The sequence below is a fragment of the Megalops cyprinoides genome, chromosome 25 (assembly GCF_013368585.1).
Source record: "Megalops cyprinoides isolate fMegCyp1 chromosome 25, fMegCyp1.pri, whole genome shotgun sequence".
In the NCBI taxonomy this organism is placed as follows: domain Eukaryota; kingdom Metazoa; phylum Chordata; class Actinopteri; order Elopiformes; family Megalopidae; genus Megalops; species Megalops cyprinoides.
In genome coordinates this window covers 3,092,372-3,115,095 of record NC_050607.1, presented here as the reverse complement: position 1 = coordinate 3,115,095, position 22,724 = coordinate 3,092,372, and the positions used below count along the sequence as shown (strand labels likewise).

Sequence of the window (22,724 nt, the reverse complement as noted above, 5' to 3'; positions counted from 1 at the left end):
AAATAAAAACTGTGATAGATTTCTGTTGATTAAATCGCCTCCAAAATTACGCCCATGTTTTTGAGATTTTTTCATGTTTTTGCTGTTTTTCCCTGGTAAATTTCTGTTTGAAAGACCTCTCTGTTGGTGTGGTTGGTGCTCGGTTTGATTTAAACATTTCTGGCTGTATTGTTTTCTAAGAGGATGGGTGAGATTGTGTGTTGCTCAGACTGAGCTGTACACCTAGCAACTAAGTGCAGAATGCGGGCACATACATGTGTTCATTTCCCATCAGCGAAGACTGGGATTTGCCCTTCAGAAAATTAACCAAATGCACACAGTAATGCTTTTCATCTGCTTACGGTTTTGAAAATCAGTTTTTGAGATCGGATATAGAGTTAGAGTAGGAATTAGACCAAGCTGTTGCAAATTAAAGAAGGTAACATTGGTAGTATTTTGACACAACAAGCGGAGGTCTGTGTGACTGATGGGTCTGTAATAGCCATAACATTGGCTTTTACTGACACCTGTTCTTAGATGACCTTGGAGGTCATGGCATGAACTATGGACCCCTCCGTGCTGTGAGAAGCATTCTCTGCACAGCGGAGATTTTTCTCTTAGCAGCCAGTTTGATGGATTCACAAACACAGTGCATCCATTCATGTGCCTTTGTGTCTCATTTAATGGACAGATGTGTGACAAATCATGTTGCCAGTAGTGTTCCTGAAGCCTATAACTTTTTCCGCTAATAGTCATGCCCAGTACTAAGCTTGTTGTCTTGTTGAATTCTTTGAATGTTTTTGTATGTTGAATGTTATTCATACTTTGGGGATTTTTTGGCGATGCTTTCTCGGCTGAGGTATGCCGTCTTGAGTTTCTCCTCTTCGGTTTTTTGTGCCAGACACATGATTGCAAATGACACTTTGTGTCTGCCCAGGTGAAATTGGCTGGATCCCTGTGGACAGCCAATCATCTTCAGTCAAGATGACAGCCAAATGGAGGAGGATAATCTCAGAGCTTTGGGTATGTTTGTTGAAAAAGGAAGCATTGTATTATTCAGTATAATCCCTCGGTACTGTCCTCAGGGTTCATTCAGCAGAACATTTCGGCAATGAAAGTTTTGCTTGGAATGTGTCTGTAAGGACAGTGCCATTATCATTACGTATCAGACGCTCAAAGCAGTACATGTGCCTGCTATGTGGCACTCCTTCCCAAACATCAAAACACCAGACCCTGTGCAGCCAGCAATAATATTAATACCACCAATTAATCATGTATAAATGATGCCTTTTAGCCTCTCTTGCGATAAAGCAGCTGCCACTTCTGTGTAGTCTGCATAGGTTCTAAGTCGGCCCCATTCTTCAGACAGATCTTTTTCGGGAATTGATACGACTTTGATGTAGGCAGAAGATGCTGACCTCTTGAAGTGACCTGTTTTGTGAATAGCAGTCAGAGTAATTGGGGCTTAAGGCCGCGGTGTTTTCCACAGAGTCAAAGGGGAGCGTCTGACCGGAGGGGAAGATGGATGTTTGTCAGAAAAGCTCGCTGACTCCAAGCACAGGCAGGATTACCTAATAGTCCTGCTATGTGTTTGAAGTACGCCCTGCTGTTTGTTTGGGAAGCTGACTGCTCTATGCATTTGGAAGCCTTTCAGCCATGGATGATTTCTCTTTTGCCGGGCATTTTCAAACCGCCAAAACAACGCCTACTCTTCCTCCATTTTTTTTTCATTTCCAAACATCTCAGTTACAGTAAAGATGAACAAAAAAGAAACAATATTCAGGTTTTTAAAATGAGCCGGAACTTTGAAACAGATTCATTGCTAATGTATAAATGTAAATCACGAAATAGAAGAGCCCCGTAACGGAAGTTAAAAATATGGACGCTGTAGGGGTTCTGGAAAATCTGATTTAGGACAGAGTTGGGAGGCCAGAGTGCCATAGTGCAGATACAGTAAAAACAGGACACCGACACAGAAGGATGAGGTCAAATATTTCAAATGACCTGTATTTTCTGAGACAGCTGTATGTATAAGTAAAATCCAGGCGATTGCTCATCCATTCTCTAACGCTACTAAATGAAAGAAAACTGCAGAGGCCTAACGGATAGATAAGGTGCCATCGTTTCCAGGCCAAATTTCACTTAGAGTAAATAAACAACGATTCACTCTGAGGTTGAGTGATCTCATGAAACATTGCGAAAGTCCTGTTTCGTTGATGCCTTATGTTGAGCAATACAGTAGTAAGCTTTTTGTTCTGTGGAACAGATGGAAGTGGGGGTTCACTCTTCAGAGACTGAAGCAAAGTAATCAGGAATGAGGGCGGCAGTGCAGCATAGTGGTTAAGGAGCAGGACTCGTAACTGAAAAGTTGCCTTGGGCAGGGTACTTAACCCACAGTTGCCTCAGTAAATATCCAGCTGTATAAATGGATAACATTGTAAAGAACTGTAACCTTTTTAAGTCGCTTTGGACAAAAGCGTCTGCCAAATGAATAAATGTAATCAGATTTAAATTGAACAAACTATTTACATTAGCCTCTCTGCTGCTCTGCAGAAAGGGTGATTATAAATTCTCTATGATTTAATGTAGCTGCCCTGTTACAAAGACTTAATCGTTGTATCTGCTTGTACACAACCTGCAAGGCTGCGACACAGAGAAATCAGTTACGCTGCACCCGCAAAGAAATGAATTAAATGTGTGTGAGATAGCGTAACTTGGAGAAATGGACTAATTACATTCCGGTGCGGAGAAGCGGAGGGGCCAGGCGTAGAGTGTCAGCACTGTAGTGAATAGTGTAAGCACTGATAGCGCATATGCTTCTGTTAATTGGTTTGATTGAATGTATGCACAATTGAAATGAACATTGCTAAAATGAGTACATTTCAGGTGATGTAAGAAATTAGCTGGGTTTGAAGGTCATGGTTAACAGGGAATAATTCATTTAGAATGACTTCACTGAGTCTGCAGCTTTGTTTTCATGGCTTCCAGCTCTGAGTTTAAATGTGTTGTGTGTTTGCTAAACAGGTTTACTGTATTGTCTGGTGTTGAGCTGATACCGGCAAATCAAAGGAAATAATGTCAGTCACACGATGTCATCTGCATTTTCCGAAGTCACTCTCTGGAACAAACTAGAACCCTTTAAAAACAAAAAAAAAGAAAAAAAAAGCATATTTTCTTGTTGCATATAAGAGGACTACAGTGGAAACATTTTAATCTTATTTTAAAAGCCACATGGGCTATTTGCCGTCTGATGAAAATGCAGGTATTACAGTGTCTGTTATCTCCATTATCTCCTCCGGAGCCGGGCATTTCTGTGCGGTGACGCACAGCGCAGACGGCCCGAGACTCTCGGCCGAACGGAGGAAAATGCTTTCAGCAGTGGAATTCTGGGATGCTTCGAGTTTGAAGTGGGAATGTCTATTTATTCTTGTAAGGGTGGCTGTTTTTGACCTCACTCTTTGTGGTTTTTGAACAAACAATTATATCCCGTGAGTCACTCCACCATGTAATATACTGTGTTTTTTTTTTTTTTTTTTTCCACCATAACCCGAATACTCATTTGCATCTCATGAAAGCGCGCATCCAGCACTGTTTTACAATGTCATGACAAGACTGCGTTTCCTAGCTCCAACTGCTGAACAGAGCGGCTTTTAAAGCGATAAGGAGACGCACGGATAAGTGGCTCATTTCACTTTCAGAAGGCTTTTTATCGCAACATTAATAATGGCAGTGCACAAAATTTTGATTTATTCCCCCATTTGCAAATACCCATTTACTTGTGGTGAATGACTTATAAAGAAATCAGTTTCAGAATGTTATTTTATTTTAATTTATTTATTGTCGATTAGTTTCATCCACTCTTGCTTTTGCCTTCAGCAGAAGTCAAAGTGATGGATTGTTTTCTTCTGTGTTTGCTACTTATTTTCTCCTAAACAATAGCAAACGTAACTGTGCCAGATAATTTCAGCATAAAGCAGCTATGATCTTTCGAATATTTGCAGTTCCAAAATACTCTATGAACAGTCAAATAATAATGATGCGGTTTCTAGCAGTGGCAGCATGCTAACATGGATGTTGCTTTTCCTAGTCTGTTAAGTGGAGTGTTGGTTAGGGACAGTAATCAATCAATAAAACTCATAGGCTGAACAACACCAGTGACCAAAGACATGACTGACTCCATATGGAAATTTTGTAGTTTCACCCATTCACAGCTTGCAGAGTGTGGACAAAAGATGGATATATAGAGGATTCTGAGGCTTTGTGGAGATTCGCCCTTGGAGATTTGAAAAGGATTTTTCTCAGTGTGTTGTACAACCGAAACCATAATATGTTATTAATTTTCTCACTTAGTATTGAATAGTATTTCTGAAGGGCTCCAATGTTATGCACTGTGGTACCAGTGGTTTCTAGTCTTGATCCTTCCGTCACCTTTCCCTCTGAAAGTATGAATAGAAGCCAGCTGAAGTTGTGTGAAACCCCTGCAGCCAAATCTATGTACATTTGCCCTAAACAATTGAATATGGTGGAAAATGGAATTTTATTCCTTATTATTTCCAGAATGTTATTAACAGAGGTTGGTGGAAAGTTCCACCGAACTCGCTCTCCAAAATCGTTTTCGACTGCGAAGTAAAAAGACTCTGTCAGGGCATCTTCTAGAACTAAAGAAAGATTACTGTTTGGAGAGTGTATTTCTGAAAGAAGCACAATTTAAACAGCCCTGTTAAAAGCTTTACCACTCCAGAGGAAAAATTTTGCCTTTTAGAAAGATACAAAAGCTAGTATTACCCACATATTCTCCCTTGCAAGTCAATGCATTTCTTCTTCCAGCCTCAACGCAACTCTTTATTTGAGCTCATATTCCTGGGTTCGGCTGCTTCGAAAAGGCAAGCCAAAGTTTATTTTCATTCGTGAAACACATTTTCTCTGTTAAAGGGGGAAAATTGGAATTACAGGCAAGTTTTTTTTAATGCCAAATGCAAATTTCTTTTTTGAGCAACTTCGCATTGAGGACAGTTGGAAAGCACATTTTAAGGTTTCTGCCCAGCAGAATGGCTTAGGAAATGCTCAATTGATGTCATTTCCCATGCTCACATTTTCGTTAACTGAAACACGTCTCTCATTTCTTCCCTCCAAGTCCACATTTCATAATTGGATACGTTTTCTGCTGAACCTCTCACCGAGGCTCTGGAACTGGAATGAGACAAGCTGTCACGGCTTTTAAAAGGTACAAATCCAGAGAATTGTGAACACAGTATGTGAAATATTTCACTTTGAAATATCAATTAGGCGCATGTTTGGGGCGAGGGTACGACGGCATGCGGAAACGGCTGGGGTTTGTGCGCGGAGCGGAGCAGAACGCTGTCCTCGCTGTGCTTCTGTGCATTTCCTCCGTGGCATTAAATCACTGCTTTAATGGACCATGACAGAAGTGCTCCAACAGCCCAGCTCCGTTCACAGCGTCTGAGCAAGAGCTAATGACTGTATCAAAGCTGAAGGAGCGGGCCTCCAACAGACCTGGGATCAGCACTGTGCTCCGGGCGTGGTGCGCGGATGTTTACTCACGCTGCCTTTATTACTGTTATTACTGTACTTTACCTGGAGGAGACCCATCCCCCGAAGCCATCCTCTGCTCTTTAACCTTTGACCTCCGCACCCTGCTTTATATCTGTCGGGTGAGCACAGGGAAATCGTCCTCTTTGAGTCCCAGAACGCCCACTTTCCCACATTTTTATTTGTTGTTTTGGTAGCTTCACTGGGCTCCGCTCCATGTTGGTCCCAGTGAATTACCTCCAGATGGAATCCACATCTCCACCCTGTTTGAATTAGAGGCTTGTTAAATTAGCTTTAAATTAACAGCTGTAACTAGACTGGTTAAGCTGAAATTTCCACCTAATAAGTTTGTTATTCTTCGGTATGAGGCCATTTTCCTGGTTGATTTTTTTGTTGTTTAATTAGTGCCTGGGTGAGTGAATGAATTAAACTCTCGATGTGCTTACAGCAAGGGGCACCATTGACACCTGTAGTGCTGAGTACTGTATTCATATGTAATGTGCTGTAAGCCAAGCGCAAAGGGATACTGTTCCAGCGCTCCTACGTTAGGCTCTGGCTGTAGCTGATTGAGAATTTGGCAGTGGATTATCCATCCATGTATGCTCCTAATTTATACAACTGTAGATGGCTTTGGGCAGGATTTTGTCAGCACTCATTAACACACAGGTGATCACTTTCACATTGGCTGTACAAGTGTTCTTATCAGCACAGATAGGTGCGGACCACCTACCGCACTGCACAGAATGAATTACAGCACAGGGCCAGCGCTAACAGGCTCACAGACATAAGGAATATGTCACACGTTCGGCCTTCTTCACATGAAGAGAGGTCTGGCTCCTTTTGTGTTGTACGGGTTTGATAAAAGGACACCATTTCTGCCAGACCGCAGACCTGTCACCAGGCCCTGAGTGGAGTTGCAGACAGCAGGGGAGACGGCTTTCACTCCGAAGGGCTGTAGGTAAAACCCAGGCTAACGTCCTGTCTCTGTATGTTCATCTATTTCGGAGCACAGCCTGTTTTTTTTTCCAATGATGAAAGCACCTACTGTGAAATAGATTATTATTTTTTTGCCATAGTGTACACTTTCATCTCCCAATCTGCTATATAACGGATAAACTGCTGCAAGGTGCACTTGCTTGTTTAAATTTACTTGCAGTCGTCTCTTTGATTTCATCAGGCAGCCTAATTCAAATACATTCCTTTAAGGAGTGCACAGGGAAGGGGAAAGCACTGGAGATAATTTAACCTGGAGTGTCTTTTACAATCCCTTGACATCCGTTTGAAGTGCCTGGTCAGCTTGAACTGGCTGACTTCTGTCATTTCTTCACTTTTAGTCGCCTCTAATGTGCTCCTCCATTCCCTGCTGATGGTGATATTTCAACGCTGCGGACCATTTTAATGAGGAGGTTTCATTAAGCAGAGAGAGCAACACATCTGTAAACCTTTATACCTTCTGAGTGTCTGTAACCCTTTTACTCAGTGTTACTTGCCTGTCCTCTAACACTTACGTCTGCTAACACATTCAGTGTTCGATTGTACAGTTTTAAATGCTTTTAATGGTTATGAGTCATATCAGTAATATTTTAAACTCAGATAGCTTGTTTGTAATTACATTGTCACCCGAGAGGCAGTACAGCCATTCATTCGAGTTGAGTTGATTCTCTAGCTTGGTTGGATCAGCTGCAGTGGTACTGTAGGTGTTTTTTTTTTTCGTTTCAATTCAATTTGATTTTTTCAAACTCGCTTCATAGGTTGGAGACAGTGTAAGACTGTGGACAATGCTAGATGGGACTGTAAAAAGATACCAGCAGGTTTTTGTGGATTAGGAAGGCGTCTCTGCACATGTGCAGTTCATAATCCTGTCTTATCTTTCTGTAGTGCAGATCAGTTATAGATAATGAGGAAATATACACGGTCAGAGTAGTTTTCAGCACAGTTGTGATCGTTTCCTGCTTTCACACAAACCCAAATAAGCCCTTCTGTCTTTGTTTCTTCTCATCTGCATCATGGCCTTGTGTTGTCATGCCATTTTAAGCCAGGGTGGTTGTTACCAAGCGATCACATTTTGCTCAGGCGGAACAGTGTGGCTGCAGTCCTTTTGCTCAAAGCTCCACCACATAGGTATGCCAGTGTGTTTTCCCTGCAATAGCATGCAAATAATACCACTGATGCATTCCCTTGTGGGAGTGTCAGCAGGTCAACATTTGCATTGAAGTGCAGGTAAACTGCAGCGTGTTAGCGTGCTGAGCTCACACGCCGGCGTGTTTAAATCACGCAGACACTGTGCTACACGACACGCGTCTGAGTGTGTGCGGAGGAAGCCACGGCATCCTGCCTTTCAGCACCCCTCACTGAATGAATTCAATGTCACGCCCTGTTACACACCCCCACAGTGTAATTGGGAAATGTATTCGCCGTTTATTGGATGAGTGTGGATTTGTGTAGAAGAAGGATTTCTGGATAATGTAATCCTCTTACATCAGAAAGGTCCTCTTAAACGTGGTCCATGATAAGATCTGAGGGACGCTTCTGAGCATTATATTTGGACTCCTCGCGTGTGCGTGTGTTGATATGTTGGTTCTTATGAATGTGTGTTGGGTTATTTTCTGTGATTTGTGCATTTTCCATGGACACCATGGCGTATAAACTCTGCATGAGGGTTGCCCTGTTGGGCGCCGATCCAGTGCAGTATAGGGTGGTTCCAGGTGAAACCCCTGTGGGGGACTGGCAGCTCGTACCTACCCACAGGATTTGCAATGGAAAGACTCCTCGGTGTATATTGTTGGTTGATCATATATATGTGGATATTTTGGGCCAATGCAATGCAAACGTGTGCATTTCCCTTTGGGGACAGTTTTTTTTTTTTTTTTTCATTATCACAGTAGAAGATCAAAAAGAACTGTTTCAGCTGATTAATGCAAGATTAAAGAGAACTAACTGGCTGTTTCTAATATTAATGTGTTACACCTATATTTACGGTTTCTTTCCATAGTTTCTAAAGGATCTATGCAAATGTGATAGGGCATCGCAGGCTATTTAACAGGGAGTGTGTTTGCATTTTTTGAGCTTGGCAGAGGAAAGTCACCATGGATACAACTGCAGTACAGTTATAAATAATTTTGCAATCAATGCACATTTGATTTGGGTCGGAGTAGATTATTGATGGGTGTGTTGTTTGATATGTTGTTGTTATGATAACAATACTGAATTACATTTATATAACAGTCTCTCGACCTCCACGAATGTGTGTGTCTGTCTGTGTGTATGTGTCTGCGTGTGAAAGAGTGTGTGGGCTTTTGTGTGTTTGTGTATTAGTGGTGACTGAAGAAGGGTGTATGGGTTGGGTGAAAGGAACAGTCGCAAGGTCACTGCTGTGTGGTTTTTGGAGTCTCTGCCCTTTATTTGCATAAGCAAAAGTATTTAAGCTGAAGAAAGATGCTTTAAGTCAACTGAGTGTGAGGTGAAAGCGGTGACATCTTGTTCACTTTAATTTTATTGGAAGTCCATTTAGCCACATAACTGAGGTTGTTACCTTATCAGACCTGTAGGGGGAGGTAGAGGGGCTGTGTAGAGGAGCGGGTGATAGGCCACACACAGGGAACAGATGTGGAGTCTGAGGTGGCCCAAAGCCACACAGCCCTACAGCCCACGTGTATTCCTGTGCCGTTCCAAAGCGGGATGTAGCGATCGACGTAACAGCCGTATGCTTCACGCGGTAACATTTGGGAAAGGACGTAACCGCTGTGTGCAGTCATTCCTCTGACAGCCTCAGGGTAGAGGCAGTGGAGGTGGAGGTGGAGGCTGTCCTGCCTCAGGGTAGAGGCAGTGGAGGTGAAGGCTGTCCTGCCTCAGGGTAGAGGCAGTGGAGGTGAAGGCTGTCCTGCCTCAGGGTAGAGGCAGTGGAGGTGGAGGCTGTCCTGCCTCAGGGTAGAGGCAGTGGAGGTGAAGGCTGTCCTGCCTCAGGGTAGAGGCAGTGGAGGTGGAGGCTGTCCTGCCTCAGGGTAGTGGCAGTGGAGGTGGAGGCTGTCCTGCCTCAGGGTAGAGGCAGTGGAGGCTGTCTTGCCTCAGGGTAGAGGCAGTAGAGGTGGAGCCTGGCCTGCCTCAGGGTAGAGGCAGTGGAGGCTGTCTTGCCTCAGGGTAGAGGCAGTGGAGGCTGTCTTGCCTCAGGGTAGAGGCAGTGGAGCCTGGCCTGCCTCAGGGTAGAGGCAGTGGAGTTGGAGCCTGGCCTGCCTCAGGGTAGAGGCAGTGGAGGTGGAGGCTGGCCTGCCTCAGGGTAGAGGCAGTGGAGTTGGAGCCTGGCCTGCCTCAGGGTAGAGGCAGTGGAGGTGGAGCCTGGCCTGCCTCAGGGTAGAGGCAGTGGAGGTGGAGCCTGGCCTGCCTCAGGGTAGAGGCAGTGGAGGCTGTCTTGCCTCAGGGTAGAGGCAGTAGAGGTGGAGCCTGGCCTGCCTCAGGGTAGAGGCAGTGGAGCCTGGCCTGCCTCAGGGTAGAGGCAGTGGAGGTGGAGCCTGGCCTGCCTCAGGGTAGAGGCAGTGGAAGTGGAGGCTGTTCTGCCTCAGGGTAGAGGCAGTGGAGGCTGTCCTGCCTCAGGGAGGTGTGGCTCGTGAAGACAGGGTCCTGACTCTGGCTGCTGGCTCAGGGATATTCTCTTTGTGTCTGCTTTAATTGAAATTTAATAGTTAGAGGGTTGCTATGGAAATGATGGCACTGCTTGCAGACAGAAGCCAGACCCCGCCTCTTTTCCCTGCCTCTGATGGGCCCTGGTGGTTCCGCTTGTCTTCATTGACCTTGGCTGTCCACAGCCCTGCGGAAGAACGGAGGCACGGAAATTAGCACCAGGAGCAAAGGAACAGGAGCGCTGAGTGGCTCTTCCAGTCTCTCTGGCCCTGTATTGGACTTCTTTATCCAGGACTCATTGTGGTGCAACTACAACTGAATTTGTACTGTCACTTTGTCTGCCTGCCTAAGAAATGAAGGTTCAGCAGCTGATATGTTATAGAAAAAAAATGCTTTAATTTTAAAGATCCTTAAAAAAAGTGTTTTCTTACAATTCCATTGCAGATAATCATCCAACTGTGTACTGCACATGGAAAAAACCTAATAATGTAATAATAATGTAATGTTATTGATTAAATTTTTAAGTGATGTGGTGTTTGATGTTAAAAAGACATGGATTGTGTGATATGCTTGTGTATTTATTAATTAACTGTGTAATATTAATTTCTCTCCTATTAGGCTACTGATAAAAACATTAAAATATAATCAAAACTCGTAAACCTTACTATCAAAGGGGCCTGCTCCTGTTTACGTCTTGGTTACATCTCTAAGGTAAAGATAAAACTGAGTGGTTTAAGAGGTGCTGAAGGAAGCGCACAGCCCCAAGGGTTGAAGGTAAAAAGGAGAATTGCTGTAATTACTTAGCTGAAATGTGTGTTTCAGAAGCTATTAGACACAGTTACTTTCAGCGGTGCGTGCGGCAACTTCCCCTCCTCCATCATTAGCGTCTGCGTTTCGCTACGGGCAGAATGCAGGAACGTGCCACTCACACGTTAAAGTGAGACACATCCGAGTGGGTGAGCGGCAGCATCGTTTTCACATACAGGCAGGGTAAAGCACTGATAGAGTACCCGCTAATCAGAGTGTAATTAAGAGTGCCAACTCTCCACCCAGGGCTGGGAGTGAAAGTGGCCTTACTCCAAGTTGGAGCTGCATCTTTTACTAAATCAATGTCTCATGCCGTGGGTGGAACTCAAACATGAAAGGTCTTGCTATCTATGCTGTGAGTGTGTGTGTGTGTGTGTGTGTGTGTGTGTGTGTGTGTGTGTGTGTTTGTGTAAGCGTGTGCATGTGAGTGTGTGTGTGTGTTTCTGTGAGAGTTTGTGAGTCTGAGCATGTATGTGCATTGGTTGGTGTCTGTGTGTTTCTGTGGACATGTGTATGTGTGTCTGCGTGTGTGTGTGTGTGTGTGTGTGTGTGCATGAGCATACATGTATTGTAGCATGTGTTTGTGTGTGTGCCCTGTCTCAGAGTGTGAGGATATAATAATAAAATATCTGTACTTGTTTATCTGTATGAGCAAAGACACATGTATGCTCTGCAGTATAGGATGCACTCAGCTTTTACCCTGTTTGTGTGTGCGTGTTGGGAGCTGATGAGCTGTACTTATCGCTTTGCAGTCAGGAGGGGTCCACACAAACACAGCCAGGCTTGCCACAGTATTAAATCTCCCAACTCCATGTGGTGTTTTGAGCCGGTGGCAGATGGACATTTTGCATCTGCTGTGTATAGACTTGGCTTTGTATTCTTTTTTTCCTGGGGGAGACAAAGTCTTTCTTCTTCTGCTGGTTGATTCCTGTGTCGTGAGGCGGCGAAGAAAACCATCTGTGGCAGGCAGATACACTGACAAAAGGGATGGACAAACACCATTAGCCAAAAATGTTCTGCCTCGGTGCCAGTGCGCATTGTTTACAGTATGGCAAATCTCTTAATCCGTCACCCTCAGAATGTGCTGGCAGGGAGTACGGAACTCTGAGATTCTAATTAAGGTTAGTAATTGACGGCATCTCGTCTTCAAAACAGTACAACATGATTAACATCTGTGAAGACAAATTGTTAGTGTGTTGCGGTCTGAAGTAGAGCGTCTTCCTCGCTCCTTGCCTTTGATGGGATGCGTGCATGGGTGAAACGCCTGTCTCTTTTGCTTGTTTCTATCTCTTTAAATTGTGGTGCGTTTGTGGTGTTGGCAGGCGCGGGGTCTGTAATTGCAAGGCTGCCCTAATAAGGGAAGCCCCGAGCATATTTATCAGAAGGCTGAAAGCCGGGCTGACGGCTGAGGGGCCGCGTCTGGTGTTTTCCTGAGGAAAGTGAGGCGCTTAGTTTGGGGAGGTTGTGGCACACACACACGCGCGCGCGTATGCGCCGGCTTCCTCTCGAACCTCGGCCAGCCCCCGCGCGCCGCGGAACCAGAGGAACCCCAGCGATTAAACACCGGTTCCCGCGTGCGATTGTCCTCGGGTGCCAAAACAATCAGAGAGTGGCTTAATTTTTTTTTTCTTTAAATTACTGGTTTGAAATGCCACCAGCCTGGGACGTGACAGAGCAAAGATGCGCAGGCAGCAGTGTAAATGCTGCCGGAAAAGCTTCCTCAGGAACGGCAGTGACAGGTAGCCAGCTTCAGCTGTTTCATCTCCTCTGATGCTGATTCCTACCAGCGGTGTTCTTTTTTTCCCGAGGACATTAAAGCTTTAAGGCTTCTAAGAATACCTGCAAATGAGTGCCACGGTGGGGACTGACTTTCTGTGCCATTGTTTGAAAGGTAGGTTACTCTCTGTGTTCTCACTTAGGAAAGGACAGGGGGGAGCGAGCAGGAGCGTGTGTGTGTGTGTGTGTGTGTGTGTGTGTGTGTGTTTGTGCCGTAATCGTTGCTGTTTGTAACGGCTAGACAAATCTGATTACCTGTTTCTAGGAACTCATTCATAGAATACGGGTGAGAGACTCCAGTGTAGCCCCAGGTAGCCCCAGCGCTAACGCAGTTCAGACTGGCTGATCCGGCTGTTTGAGGGAGGCTGTGCGTAAATGCCAGAGAAATAAAAATGGGCAGAAATACCTTTGGCGTGAGCATGCGGATATCCCCTGCCGTTCCCCCCCTGTCCCCGCTGAGCTGGCCGTCCCGCGGAGCGCTTAAATCCCCTCGGTGTGAGTCCGCGGGAGAGTGTCGTCTGGGCTGCCGTTTGCTCCGAGCGAACGGAGCTCGTCTCACATGCATGCACAGGCGCAACTGGCGACCCGTCAGAAGCCCGGGCCACACGATCGCGCATAGCTTAAAAAAAATTTCCCCCTTAAAAAAAAAAAAAAGAAAGGAGAGAGGAGAAGGAATCTGACTCCAAAGGTCACAGCAGGGACTGGAGAGGATAACTGTAACGCATTCGGGGCAATAAACCCTGAAACGAAACGATAAGCAGTGTGTTTTTAAAATAATTGCATTATATTTCATCAGATAGGTATGATAGTCTAATTACGTCGGGTATGTCAGGAGAGAAGGCCGTCTGTCTGGGGTGCGCATTTCCATTTTCTGCACTTTTCCCTCTCTGCCACAGAGCCCGGGATCCTATCGGGCCCGTCCCGGGTCCGCAGTAATTGCCCCGATGACAGGAGAAAATGATGGAATAATTGTCAGGAGGGACGCTGTCTAACGGGCGAGCTGATTTAAGCATGCATGAAGGAGCAGCAGCGAGGGGGAGAGCAGCTTGCTTGTGATGCGAGCCTCTCCAAACACAGCCGGAGCGACGGCACACATAGCAGCACGACACCAGCGCACTCTCACCGCAAACACCAGCCTGAGCGCCGGCCCTCACCTGCAGGTAACAAAGCCGCTGCTCCGCCCCTCCGTCCCCGTCCACGCGCTGCAGAAACGCGGCCTTTTATATCCGGCTGGTGGCTCTCGCCCCGCTCCGCGCTCACTGAGCGGCAGAGGCTTAATTAGTCCGCGTAACAGCGTAACAGCGGTGGTAGTGGCCATGCACACTGCACGCGTAGGTAGGCTACACATCGCCTGCTCTCTGATCTGAGTTCGATCCGATGCATCTGGTGCGTGGCGATGTACACATCCTAATAAGCCAGCTGCTGACAATTAAAGCCAAGGAGTGAAACTAATGTGATTTGCATTTATTTTACCATCTATCGGTTATAAATAAAGGGGGGCAGCTATTATGGTTCTTTTATAAGCAACGAGCAATAAAGTGTCAGAGAGTTGCAGATATGGTTTACTAGTGTGATGTTTTATTTGAAGGTGTTATTTATGTTTTGCAGTGATCCAAAACTTTATAGGGCATATCTCCATTGGAGTATAAGAGGTCAGTAAAATTATATGTGGTGCAATACTAATAATCTTTATCAAAGGTGGGGTGGATAATTTGTTTACTTTATTATTCATGAAGGCTGGTAGAGCGTAGTACCCAGCTATTGTGGGCATATTATTAACATTTCATAGGGATTTGCAATGGAATGTGGAATGCTGCTTCTTCATAATTTAATACTCCTGTGTGCAGTGAGGTTTTGTGATTAGCCGATAGAGAGAATTGGCTCCGCTCTTCTCCGAAAGCTGATCATTTACATTGTTCTCTAGAGTGTGGAGTCTAATAGGTTCTTTAATGCTGTGAAATTAAAAGCTACATATTTTAAATTTCAGTTTTACCCATCCCCTTGGCGATACTCTGTTTGGAACTTGATTGTTTTTTTTGTGTTTTTTTTTTTAGGGGGTGTTGTTGTTCCAGCAAAATAAAATGCATTGTAAAATTTTGTTTCCACAACACATATTTACCTAGATGTTTTATTTGGAGCGTGCGCCAGCCAATTAACAGCGCTCATTAGCCGAAATTGGGTATTTGTTTGAAAGTTTAACCAATCACTTTGATATGCTAATTGTGATGTAATTTAATTTGAGTCCTGTAATGATGATGCCGCTATTATGGGCATAAATGATGCAGTTAGGCGGCACGGGCTCATTTGCATGTGCTTGAAGCGGGGGCTGAATTAGGCGGCACCGGCGTCACCAGCCTTTAATTTTCCACCTCTGTTCCCAGCAGCCCTTTGGGTTTTTCTGGCCTGTCGTATTCTATTGATGATCAGCACTTTTATCTGTTCTGTTTTTTATTTTTTTAATGACAAAAAAAGGGTGCAAACTGATTACTAGAACTGTAGAACTGATAATTAAATAATTGAAATATGAGACTATTAAAAAATGCAAATGATTCCTCAACAGTCATATCAAATGTTCTGAGAGGTCTTGGAGAAATGATTGATTTTTTTTTTTTAATAGTCATGCTATCTTGGGGAGGTATTATTATTTTTTTTTTATTTGAGAAACCCTCTTGAATTGTGCATTCCTACAGAGAGGTACTCCTTTGCCAGAGAGCATTTAATTGAAGTCATCTGTAGTTTGGATATTATGTAGATGTTCAGTTTTGCGTTTTGGCAGTGTGGACTTTGGAGTTTACTGATTGTTAATGGGTTTCAGTTCTGGGGGAGAATAAGCGATTTAGTTTTAAATGTGTTTAAAACAAAAAAAAAAAACCTGTGTGCTTGGTCTGTGACTGTTCCCGTGTTAAAGACTGCCCATTATCTATTTTCTTAGGGCTTTATGCTGGGTCATTTTTTCCTGGAAAGCTTATTTTTCTTCAGGCCGGTTTCCGCTGTTACACCCTAATTGGTTGCATAAATCTTGTCTGGTGTGAATGAGAAATGTGGGGCTGTTGTCAAGTGTAATCTTCACCCTTATTTACCTCTGCATTAAGATCTATCGACGCAGTTCTGCTGAGAGGCAATGACAACATAAATCAGGCCTCCAAACATTATGACCCTAATCACCCAGAAATAACTGGAGCCATCAGCCTGAGCAGTGCATGTGTGTCCCACCAGCAAGGGTCCCTCCTCTAGCTTATCACGCACTCACCTTCTCCCACAGAACCCGTAGCCCCTCTTGTTAGTGCATAGAAGTCCATCTCCAAAGCCTCTGAATCAATAAGAGACACAGCAGCTGCTTTAGGATAGTCGAGCGTGAGGTGAGATGTACATACGGTGTGAATAAGCGCTGGTAGAGAGGGATAATAAGGTGTTTCAGAAATCCCCCGCCTTGGACGTACCCCTCTGGAAGAAATGACGTCCAGGCGATGCAGCTCTCCTTTTCAGAGGTCAGCAGGTCCAGATTAGCTGCGCTGAATAAATTAGAGGAATTAATTTATTTTAAAAAACGGCAAGGAGAACAAAAGCAGTGGAACTGAGTGGAGAGATTTAGTCACCGCCCGTTATTGTATCTGCTCCGCAAATAAGGAAGCGCTCGGTGTCTAAAATTTTAATTATATGGGAAGAACTAAAGAGGAGAACACACCTACAAGATGGAGACAGATTCTTTTACGAAAGGGGCTTCCTTTCCGCTGTGTCTCCTCTCAACGTGGAGAAATAGAAATCTCAGCCTCTTTTCTTGACTTTTTTTCCGACCTGGAAATATAAGGGAGACAGATGCTGGTTTTAACTTTACCGTGGTTACTGTTTATTTTAGCGCTATTCTGTAGCAGAAGCCTCAGAATCACTGATACTTACAGCTCAGTGTGAAATAGTGCACTACAGGATAACCGATTTGTTGGGTCTCAGTACTGGATTGATATTTTGGTGGTGATATTTTTCCTTTTTAAATGAATGTTTTATTCTGTAATGTTTTAATTGATACCTGTCTAACGTGCCAGTGTATGTAGAATGAGATGGAAGGCAAATAATAGCATATTTAATAATGAAATATTTCAGCAGACAAAAAGAAATTAAAGTAATGTAATTTCCAGCAGGTATAGTATTTGGTTTTAGTACTGAAAATCGTAGCTACTTGTGTCTGTATGTATGTGTGTATATAATATGTAATATATTATATTTAATATTATATATATATATATATATATATTTGGAAGCAGGAAAATAGCTATTAAAACTGTAGGAAATAGTGTCCTACATAAAATCTCTCTCTCTCTCTCTCTCTCTCTCTCTCTCTCTCACACACACACACACACACACCTCATAACTTGTTTTAGGAGATTGTAATTAACTTGCAGCTACTGAAAGAAGCATTTTAAGGGAGTCTTTTAAAGCTGTGAATGGTCTGAGAGAGTAGCTCTCGAGCAGTTGTTTGTGGTTGAGTGAAACGCTGAATGGAACTGTCAGGTGAGGTGTTTCCAGTGTGGTTTGCGAGCGCGCTGGATGTGAAATCTCTTCATCACAATCCTCAACAGTTCCTCTCTTACTCCACTCAGCCCCTTTCTTTCCTCCCTAAAGCACACATGTTCATTCTCAATTACTTTGAAGCGTCTTTATCTAAAGAAAAACTATTTCTGTTATACACAAGTTATGAAAGAATTATTAATTTCTTTTATAGCTTCCTTTCAGAGCCGAAAGGAATCTTTTCGTTTGCAGAGCAGGTCTGCTTGGCTTCCCCATAGTTAATCTTCAGTGTTTTGTTTAAAGTAGTGCTTTACACCTGACTGTCTCTAATTCTAACCACACAGGTACAGAAATGACACCTTTGGGGGAAGCAATCTTTAGGTGGTTTATTTTATTAAAGGGTGAAATCAAGTCCAAAACCAGCGTGAAACACTTCTACCTAAATACTCTTTCTCCCAAAAGGTGATTTTAATAAATATTACACTTTGTGTTTTAAGAGTCTGTGGCTTCTGGATTTTTGATTTATTGTGTTATCTAAAATGTTAAAGCTTTGAATGTACTCTGTACAGTATTTCTTTACTTTGTAATGATGAACTGGGTTCACTGGAGCACAGAAGGTGTGATTGCTTCCACACTTCCTCCCCAACCTAAAGATGTAAACCCAGGGAAGAGGCAAGTGGACTGTAAAATGTGATTATCATTTTTAAACAATATGAGCATTGAATCCAAACAGCTGCAAGCTGAAAAATGAATACAATTTGTAAGTCAGATTATCTGGGATGTTTTGTTTTGAAGCAATTTTTTCTTTCTTTTTTTTTTAGTATGATATCTGTATAACAGCAGTTGTTGGCTGAAGAAACGGTTGACCTTGAGTGTCACTTGAAAGCAGTGTTGTTCTGTGGAGTGGTGATACTGAAGCTGAGATCGTGTTTACTTCCCTGGAAAGAAGGTTTTCTGTTGTGAGGCTGGTGGCGTTCCCAGCACTCCTGTGGATCCAGCACCAGGCGACGCCTCGAAACATTTAAGACTGTCAAAAGGGGCTATATTTAAGCACCCTGGCTTGCAGCACGCTCAGTCTGGGGGTGATTCGGAGTGAGGCACAGAGGGGCAAAAACACCAAAAAAAGAGGGGAGGGCCGCTGCCTTCACACGAGGGGACGAGCGTGCGGAACATCTGGAGCGCCAGAGCCCCCTTTCTTGCTTGCATTTTTGCCCGCTGACGTTTCTCCAAACAAATCTGTTTCCCGGACAATCAGAGCCGCGCCGGCCTCGTCAGGGTCCCGCTTTAAATTCAGGGTTTGAAGGAAGCGAGCCGACGGAAAGGACAGATTCAAAAGCAAACATTTGCACAGCTGAGGGGGGAATAACAGGCGTGCTTCTCATTACAGATGTGTGTCAGAGAGAGGGGTGGACCGCATTGTTCCTCTGGCAGACGCGTCAAACGCGGCCCTCTCCTCCACGGGGTCTTGAGGTGATCCACGCCGTTTGACTCGACGCCGGAACGAGAGCCCGCTTTACCTCCGCGTTTTAACACGCGGGAAGTTAAGAGCCGTCTGTAAGCGAGAGACAGCGATTTTGCCCGAGCTTCAGATAACATCCCCAGATCTTTGCGTAAAAGGGTGACAATACCAGGCAGCTGCGCGGCTCATTTTAGTAATAAGCAGTCAGGCAGGTTTTATTGGAAGATCGCGGGTGAAAGAAATGTCCTGAATTGCGGGGTGTGTTTGATGCTGGATTACAGCAATTTGAAAGGCGTCAAACGCGCGGGTGGAACACCTCATGCTTCACTCGCTCGTGCGTAAAGCCGAACCGCCAGCATCCATTACACCCCTGGTAACAACACAATTTCTGCGAGTAAATATTGTTACGCCCAGTAACCTTCCAGTCGGCCTCGTTTGAGGGAGGAAGCGTGACCCGTGACCCGCGACCCGTGACCCACAACCCGCTTCAGGCTGTGTGAGAGACGGCGCTGCCTCTCTCAGAACCATGAGGAGGGAGGCTGTCTACAGACCGGCATCCGCTGAAACAGCTCCGAGCCCGAGCGCTCCTCGTGGGCTGTTTCCAGCAGCGGCTGACTCTCTGACAGTCATCAGTGCTGGGACACACATTCCCTCTGATTGGATTTGGAGCCTGATATGTGTGCGTCTACCAGTCAGCGGAGGTCTGTCTAATTGATTTACTCATTGGCACATCTAAACACTGCCTATAGTTACTTAATTAAAATGGGTCATCGGTGTCATCATGATTAAAACCCAATCAGGATCTCTCAGAATAAGCAGCCATGCTAAAATGCCCTGGCATTTTTAACTGCCTGTGTCTGCTCTAGTTTTTGCTTTTTTTTTTGAACCTGCAATTGCTTCCTGTGAAATATATATTTTTTTAAATAGTTGCATTGGGGTAATATTGCCATTGCTTATAATCGGCTAATTTCCATCTTTTCTGTGAAACAGGGTGTATTTTATATAATAGGGAGACAGTGTGAAGGAGGTTTCCTTTGTCCTCTGTGTCCACAGCAATGCTAGTATCAGTTAGCATAAAAGCAGTAAAAAGGGGGAAATTCACCCTTGGCCTCCTCCTTGTGTTTCCCGCCTTTTAAGCCTGGACTTACAGTCTTTACATCGTCCTGCTCCTTGTATTGTCTCCCTCTTCCACCATAATATCCTCTTTTTTTTGTGAATATAATAGAATTAAACAGCCTCCAGTTATAATTTACAATTTGAAGTCGATTAAAAAAAAATAGGATTCATTGTATTCACCTGTTAATAAAAGACACACATTTTGACATTTTAATGACTTTTTTTTCCTGCGTACATGTTCCAAGTTTTTTCGGCATGCTCGTTGTTGTTAAGACTCCATTTGAATTTTCATGTAACTGGCAAAGGCAATCAGAGCCTCTTTCTCTGAATATTTTAAACGGAGGGGCATGTAAAATGTATGCCTAATTTGAATACTTATTAGCTGGCTGATCTGCGCGGCGGCTTTGTGCTCCTCTGCTGAGACGCGTCAGCGGTTGTCACGCCGGCCGTGTTCCCCTCCTCCGCTAATGTTCGGCGCGGTGTTTAACAGGGAAATGCTGTTGGTACAGTAAACACATGTGCTTCTGCAGTTATTTACTGTAGCCGGGGCAGCTGTCGGCCCGCGCCGAGCGCGACTTTGTTTGTTTAACTTGCATCCTGTTTATTCTTGCTACGCACATCCTCGCCGCTCCCCGCGTGGGGTCCCCCGCATGTGTGCGTGCGGGGCGGCGCTCTGTCTCCCTCTCTCCCTCTCTCCCCTCCGCGGCGCGGGGTACGGGACGTGGCGGAGGCGTTTGATCGCCGCGGTTAATTTTTCCGTCCGGATCTGTCAGGACGCGTGAGCGCGAGCTGTAATTCACCGCTCGGAATGAAGCACTGATCCCAAGTGCCCCGCTCCTAAACCTGCGTGTTCAGTTTCACAAAAGCAGGCAGCGCGGTCAGAGACGTAACAATACAGGACACAGTTCCCTCAAATATGAATTCCTTTCAACCAGCACACAAGATGAGGATGTTACATCAGATATCTATCTGTGCCTGTTTGGACAGCTTAGTGTATATTATTTGTGATGTATAAGCCTGAGTAAATGACACAAACAGGGGGCCATATGGTGACCAGCTCCCTGAAAATAAAGCAGCCCTTCTCCTTACGCATGCAGAGCACACCTTTAAAAAGCGTTTGCTGGGTCACAGTGGTTCTTTATTTATTGTGCGGATTTCAACTGATCTTAGCAGGGCTCCTCACAGCTCTCCTGAAAGTACAGTGCATTTATGCAGGGAAAATGATAAAACATTTATTACCGTGGGGGAGGTAATATGCATAATTAATGCTCTTTTTAGCACAATCATTAGTGATAGTTTTTGATAGATTTTTATTTTGGGCTTTCACAGCTAGTACGTGCCAGGCAAAATCAATTTTAAATCTTTTATGGTTTTTTTGGCCCGTGTTTTAAAATTAGAGGCTTAAGTCATCTTCAGCGAAACTGTTAAAGTTGCAGCTTAATTACGTGGAGGGAAGGACGGTGTTTAATGTTGTAAATGTCACAAATGTGAATGAATATGTGAGTCTGAAGACAGAGGAGCGGCGGAGAGACACGGCGGGAGCCTCGACGGCAGGTTTACTTCCTCCATTGGGGCGTTTGTCACGGGGCCACGCCACATGATTTGTAACTCCCTTACAAAATCTTAATTTTGCACGATTAGCTGTGCATCATTTAACAGCTCCTTTTGCATGAGACATGCTGGGAAAAAAATCCGGCAGAAGCAGGAGTGTGAATATTTTAACTAAGGCTTTATACTTAGCCATGGCTGTCAAAGGGTGATTGTGTATTAAGAAGTGTGTCTGTGTGTGTGCGTGTGTGTGTGTGTGTGTGTGTGTGTGTGTGTGTGTGTGTATGCATGCAAGCGTGTGTACATGCGTGTGTGTGTCCGTGCAAATGTATATCTGTGTGTGTGTATGTGGGTCTGTGTGTGTGTGTGTGTGTGTGTGTATGTGTGTGTGTTTGTGTGTGTCTGTCTGTGTGTGTGTGTGTCTGTCTGTCTGTGTGTGTGTGTCTATGTGTGTGTGTCTGTGTGTGTGGGTGTGTGTGTGTGTCTGTCTGTGTGTGTGTGTGTGTCTGTGTGTGTGTGTGTGTGTGTCTGTCTGTGTGTGTGTGTGTGTGTCTGTGTGTCTGTGTGTGTGTGCGTGTGTGTGTGTGCTCTGTGGTTTTCCCTGAAACTGTTGTACAGAATTATAGTAAAACCATTGAGCTGGCTCCTCTTGGCTGTAAACGCATTGCCTTGTGCCAAAAGCATGGCTCTTTTTTTATAATTAATATTTTTAACACATTTAGCTTTTCCATATAAAACACCCACATTTATTTTTATTGCTTGATTTATTCAATGAAAGTGCAACGCCTCATGCGTCGGCCCCCTCTCCCTAATGCATTCATGTGCAGAAAGGGAGCATCTTAATACTGGAAGCTCAAAAAGGTGTAACAAGAGCATTAATTGGTGCCTCTTAATCACTTCTAGGTTTTAAGTGATGATGCAGGAATCGGCCACAGAGACAATAAGCCACAGTTCAATGAGTCAGAATGGAATGATCAGTCTGTGCGGCCAATTAGATGCGGGCGCTAGAGATGGAAGATCAAGTGGTGACACCAGCAGTGAAGTAAGCACAGTCGAGCTGCTGCATCTGCGACAACAGCAGGTAAGTTGTGTTTTCCCTAGCCTTGCAGCGGGGGTCGCAGGAGCGCAGTGGCGGGCGCAGGGTTTAGGAGGTCTGGTCTGAGCGAGGATAGCGGCACAGCGGCGTTCTGAGCGGTTACGGTCTGGCTCGTTAGCGTGGTCGTTTTTTGCGTGGCTGAGGGGGAGGGGCTGTGTGTAATTAGCTTTGTTCAGGGTTATGAGGGAGAGGCGGAGGGGGCTGGCTGCGGTGGGACGGGGCGCTTGGCGGACGCGTGGCTTCGGGTGGTTTTGCATGCGGTGTGTTTGCGCGGGG

General features: G+C 44.7%; 1 protein-coding gene across 1 annotated transcript in view; it reads left to right on the top strand.

Annotated features, from left to right (window-relative positions):
* Positions 1-22,724, top strand: part of LOC118771755 (forkhead box protein P2-like) — a 115,873-nt gene that overhangs the window by 31,740 nt on the left and 61,409 nt on the right. Inside the window, exon 4 of the mRNA XM_036519771.1 lies at positions 22,256-22,433. Coding sequence (XP_036375664.1) covers positions 22,266-22,433 — 168 coding nt within the window. The 5' untranslated portion in view covers positions 22,256-22,265. The remainder of the gene's footprint in view (positions 1-22,255; positions 22,434-22,724) is intronic.